Genomic DNA, 4,873 nt, shown 5'->3' with positions numbered 1-4,873 from the left:
CTCTCCCTAGTTTCAAGGCGCTGACGTTTTGTTCGATAGAAGGAGAAGCTGCTTTGGGAGAGAAAAGTCTTCTGACAGTCAATCATCCGTCTACCATACCTAGTGCGCGATCTCCGCACATCTCAGACATGATCAAATATTAATTCAAACATTTGTTTTTTTTAAATGGAACTTGATTACAAATCTCAATTTTTTTACAGATTTCTTCATGATCAACTTAATTAAAACCGTATTACAATGTAATTAAACACTGATTATCTTCAGGGGTGTGTATTATATAATTCATTCAATGAAGTTCAGGACAACCCTGGGGGATGTAGGCGCCGGGCTCGGTGGGGCATTTAGCGAGGGGGCAGTAGTCGTCGGTGACTCCTCCCCACCAGTTGACGGAGTAGATGCTATAGTTCCCAAGGGCGAAGAAGGCGATAACGCCCATGAAGCTCGTGCCGGCGTCAAGGGCAGCGGACAACACGTAGGCGTAGCGGCCCCACCACTGCTTGTGGTGCTTGAACACCCAGTAGTTGAAGATGAAGCCGACGATGAACCAGCAATTGTAGTTGATGGACTTGTTAGGGGGCATGCCGCCGGAGGACCCAAAGATGACGGGGAAGTTGATGAGCCGAATCCACTTCTTCTCCGGGAAGAGGTGGTAGAAGAGGTAGACGACGGCGGGGGCAAGGAAGCCGAGGAGGAAGAAGTAGTTGAGGCCAGCGTAGGTGGAGCCGGGGCCGAACATCCGGCGAGGCCCGACGACGCCCCAAATAACGGAGGCACTGAAGAAGACGGAGTCATTGGGGCATGTCCACGGGGTGTCGTCCGGCAACATGTTGGTATCGCAAATGTGGGGGACGTCGGTGAGCAACCACCATGCCGTCCAGAAGTAGCTCGCGTTGGCGATCACCGCCCCCGCCAACTGAAACAAAAAAAAAAAAAATTACTTCCTCCACAAGTTTGATTAAAATGAAATAATTAGAATTATGTTGGATATAATTAACCTTTTGATTGGGAGAAAAAAAAAGGAAAAGACGTAATTGACAACGCATTTACTTAAGTTTTTAGAATGCTCTTTTAATTTACCTGAGCAACGAACATGGATCTAGGAGGAATCTTCATATAGTAACCGAGCTTGAAGTCGCTGAGAAAGGTGATGGCTTGGGTCATACTCATATAGCCGTAGGTTTTGAATACCACATTAGCCAATGGCTTTCCCGGCATTATGTAACCGATCACCATCTCTGTTATAATGTTCAGTCCAGGCGTCTGCATATATATATCACCCACAAAATATATAATTCATTAACTACTGATCGATCAATTCATCATCAACATCGGAATTAATTAATAATCCAATTAATATAATAATGCTTATGATTAATTACATACCGAATTGGTGGTGGCGGTGATGATCCCGACGGGCAGGGTGAAGAAGAAGGCCATGGCCATGGCGAGGAGGATGCCCCAGTAAGGCAGCTGCAGGGCGCCTCCGAAGCCCTCGCAGGTGTAGATGGAGAGCGCGGTGACGAGGATGAGGAGGAGGTGGAACCACCACTGCGGCACGGCGGCGTAGTTGGCCTTCATGATCCGGCCGTGCACGTCCAGGAAGTTCACGTTCGCCTTGGACGTCGCCTGCCGCCACAGCTTGAGCATGTACTGGCCGTCGAAGAGGAAGACGTGGGAGAGGGTGGCGGTGAGGGTGGCGAAGCCGATGCCGTAGGAGATGGCGAAGAAGGTGCTGATGTAGATGCGGCTGTAGTTGTCGTACTCCTCGACGTTGAGGGTGAAGGTCTTGGTGTCGAGGACGCGGTTGAGGTCGTAGGGCTTGCCGGAGCTCTCGAAGAGGTGCGAAGTGAGGAAGGTGAAGCGGCGGGCGTCGTAGAGGTTGTTCCAGTAGCAGAGGGGCATGATGATGTAGACTAGGATGACGTAGCCGGCGAGGACGTTGAAGAGGACGAAGATGGGCGCCGCGATGGGGCTGCCGATCATGGCGGCGGTGGCCCAGTCGAAGGCGATGGCGCCGACGCCGAGGCCTCGCATGCCGGAGCCGATCTGTTGGATGGTGATGGAGTCCTTCCAAATGAGGCAGAGGATCGAGATGGAGGTGATGGTCGGGAAGAAGTAGTTGGGGACGACGTAGTAGGAGAAGCTGCAGGCCGTGCAAATGAGGAAGAACTGGAGCCGCGTCACGCCGCCCTTGGGCCGCCGTTCTACTTCGTTCAGCGCTCTGCATTATTCCACAAAGCGATGCATCAGCAGATTGCATAAATATTAGGGGTGAGCAGTTGAAAATAGGAACCAAACAATTTAAAACCGATTAATTTTTTTTAGATAAATTAAAAAATTTTATCATTAAAATCGAATAAACCAAATCGATATAAATTGATTGAGGGATGAGAATGACCCGAGTAACAACCACATGCAAGGCCTTCTTAAGATTACTGGAGGTCTCCGTCACAGTAGAACATTCAGATTGTCAGGTACTTGTGATTCGATCTTCAGTTACGGTGCAATCAAAGGATGTTGGGCGTCTGGGTTAGCTACTACGTGCGCTTCTCGATTTATCCTGGTGGCCGATGGGAACTTCCGTGGGAGCGGGTCGGGTGCGCTTCCCGATTTATCATGGTGGTCGGTAGAAACTTCTGTGAGGCCGGGTCGGTCACCCCAGGGATAGTCAATGAATCTAACTGGGATTGTCATTTTTTTTTTCTTAAGATTACAGGAGGCCCTAGAAAAAAATAAAAAAAATAAGGTTCTTTAATATATTTTAAAATTTTTCTTAATATTTTCATTTGGATTTGAGATAGATTTAAAAAACAAGTTTTAAAAAATTAAAAAATTAATTTTTTTAGCAATGCAAATAAGATTTTATTAATTTTAATTTTAAAAATTTTATTTTTGTTAAAACATTTTACTTAAATCTTGAATTCATATTATTATTAAGGAAAAAAAAAAAAGAAGAGGAAGAAATATTATAAGGGGAAATAATAATAATAATAATAATAATAATAGACAAGAAATATGTTGAGTTATATTTAAGGTAGAATAAAATCTCATATAAAATTATGAAAGACAATTAATGAGGAAATAAAGATAAATGTAAGATATAAATAGGAAGCAGAATCAATCAATAATGAATTAATTGAGAAGATGTTATTATTAAATTAGTAAGACATTTATAATTAATTAATATTAATAATACCAATTTGATTTCTTCAATCTCCAATTAATTAATTAATCAATGACCCGAGTAATAGGCATAGACCATTGCCTTGAGCCGGCCCTGCAGCATAGGGATATAGCTTACTGTTAGGGCCGATGAGGGCTCGACCGATAGGGCATTCATGTGTAACGATAGCCTTTCCTATTAAGACATCCATAAGGATAGACTAGATAAAGAAAGGCGGAGGGCTAACCATAGTTTAGAGATAGACTGAATAGCTCAAAACCATTTACATATGTTAATAGGATTCACCACAAAGGTCGAGGAGGGATCTATCATTGCCCCAGAGCTATGTAAGTGTCAGTTTTTAAGTTGTCATTTAGACATCCATGGTTCGATTCTAACTATTATATATTTTGTAAAATTTTTTCTTCTAATGAGGAGTGCAATCATATGATCCTGGGCTTATAAGCCACCGGCCGTGAACTATAAATTTTTTGAATTAACTAAATTGAACTATTAAATTCGATCAATTAAACTAGTTAATTCGGATCATTCTCGACATAAATTCATATAAAATATACGCACCTGAATAGAGAGACTTGAATGAGATTGGCAGGCCACCACATATAAGGAGAATCCACCAAGTATTTTCTGAACAATCCAGCCCAGCCAAATCCTAACAACTGAACAAAAAAACAAAATTTAATCGAAAATAATTCGTTTTAAATTTATAGATTTGGGTGTACGTAGAGTTTTTGTGATGCTTACTTGAGTGGTTTGTGTGAGGAGGATGGCGGCCATGAAATTGATGCCGCGGTGGTAGAAGGCCTTGACGATGGTGACGATGTGGACGGCGTAATCGCCGCCGGCTCCGGCGCTGGCGATGATGGTGAGGAGGACGTGCTCCTTCATGTTGAAGGGGCCGGGGTTGAGGGAGAAGGACCAGTTGAGTAGAGGGATCCTGATGATCGTCGGCGGGAGGACGCGGGCCATCCAGCGGCCGATGGGCAGCGCCAGGATCTGGACGCAGACGCTGGAGATGGAGAGCTGGTTGGTGCGGTAGCTGAAGAACTGGTTGACGAAGGAGAGGAGGACGCAGCTGAAAACGCCCAGGATCCACGTCCGGATAGTCAGGCAGGGCAGCGATGGATCATCGGTCGTCGGCACCGTCATCCGCACCTGCTCAATTGGGCTGTCGTCCTTCTCCGCTTCATCTGAGCTCAAACATGAATCAAATTACGATATCAACCAAGAAAGAAGAAGAAGATTAGAAGAGAGGAATTCGATTGAAGAACACATATACCATTCAATTTCTGAGGATTATTATCACAAACTGAAGCAGCCATGCATGAACAAGAAGATTCTAAGGAGATTGAATTTGAAGGATTGATTGAATGGAGAAGATTCTGAGGAGAGAGAGAGAATTTATAAGGCAGTGTGACAGTTTGGATTCTCCAAATAAAGTAATTTAATTTTGGTAATTAGCTGTCCAAAACTACTTTTGATATTCTTGTAATTGCTAAAAGATCGTAGGGTTTTCCTCCTACATTCTTACTGTGGGCGAAATACACATAAGCGCATGAGGGTTTGCATCTAATCGGAGCAGTTTGCTCGTGAATGGCTGAGATTGATTAAATTAATAATGGATGGGAATCTTGTTAATTAGGGAAAACTATTAATTGTGAAATATAACTTAATGCGGTTTAATAGGGC

General features: G+C 43.9%; 1 protein-coding gene across 1 annotated transcript; it reads right to left on the bottom strand.

Annotated features, from left to right (window-relative positions):
• Nucleotides 1-286: 286 nt before the first annotated feature.
• LOC122035299 (oligopeptide transporter 5-like) lies at nucleotides 287-4,506 on the bottom strand. The gene is made up of 6 exons (XM_042594711.1): nucleotides 4,464-4,506; nucleotides 3,929-4,374; nucleotides 3,746-3,843; nucleotides 1,384-2,221; nucleotides 1,078-1,260; nucleotides 287-913 (listed from the first exon to the last, which is right to left on the bottom strand). The coding sequence occupies exons 1-6, from the start codon at nucleotides 4,504-4,506 to the stop codon at nucleotides 287-289; spliced, it is 2,235 nt and encodes a 744-aa protein (XP_042450645.1).
• Between the last annotated feature and the right edge of the window lie 367 nt (nucleotides 4,507-4,873).

Source organism: Zingiber officinale, chromosome 11B, assembly GCF_018446385.1.
Source record: "Zingiber officinale cultivar Zhangliang chromosome 11B, Zo_v1.1, whole genome shotgun sequence".
Taxonomy (NCBI): Eukaryota; Viridiplantae; Streptophyta; class Magnoliopsida; order Zingiberales; family Zingiberaceae; genus Zingiber; species Zingiber officinale.
The sequence above is the reverse complement of the archived record's forward strand: the minus strand, read 5'-3'. Positions and strand labels throughout refer to the sequence as shown.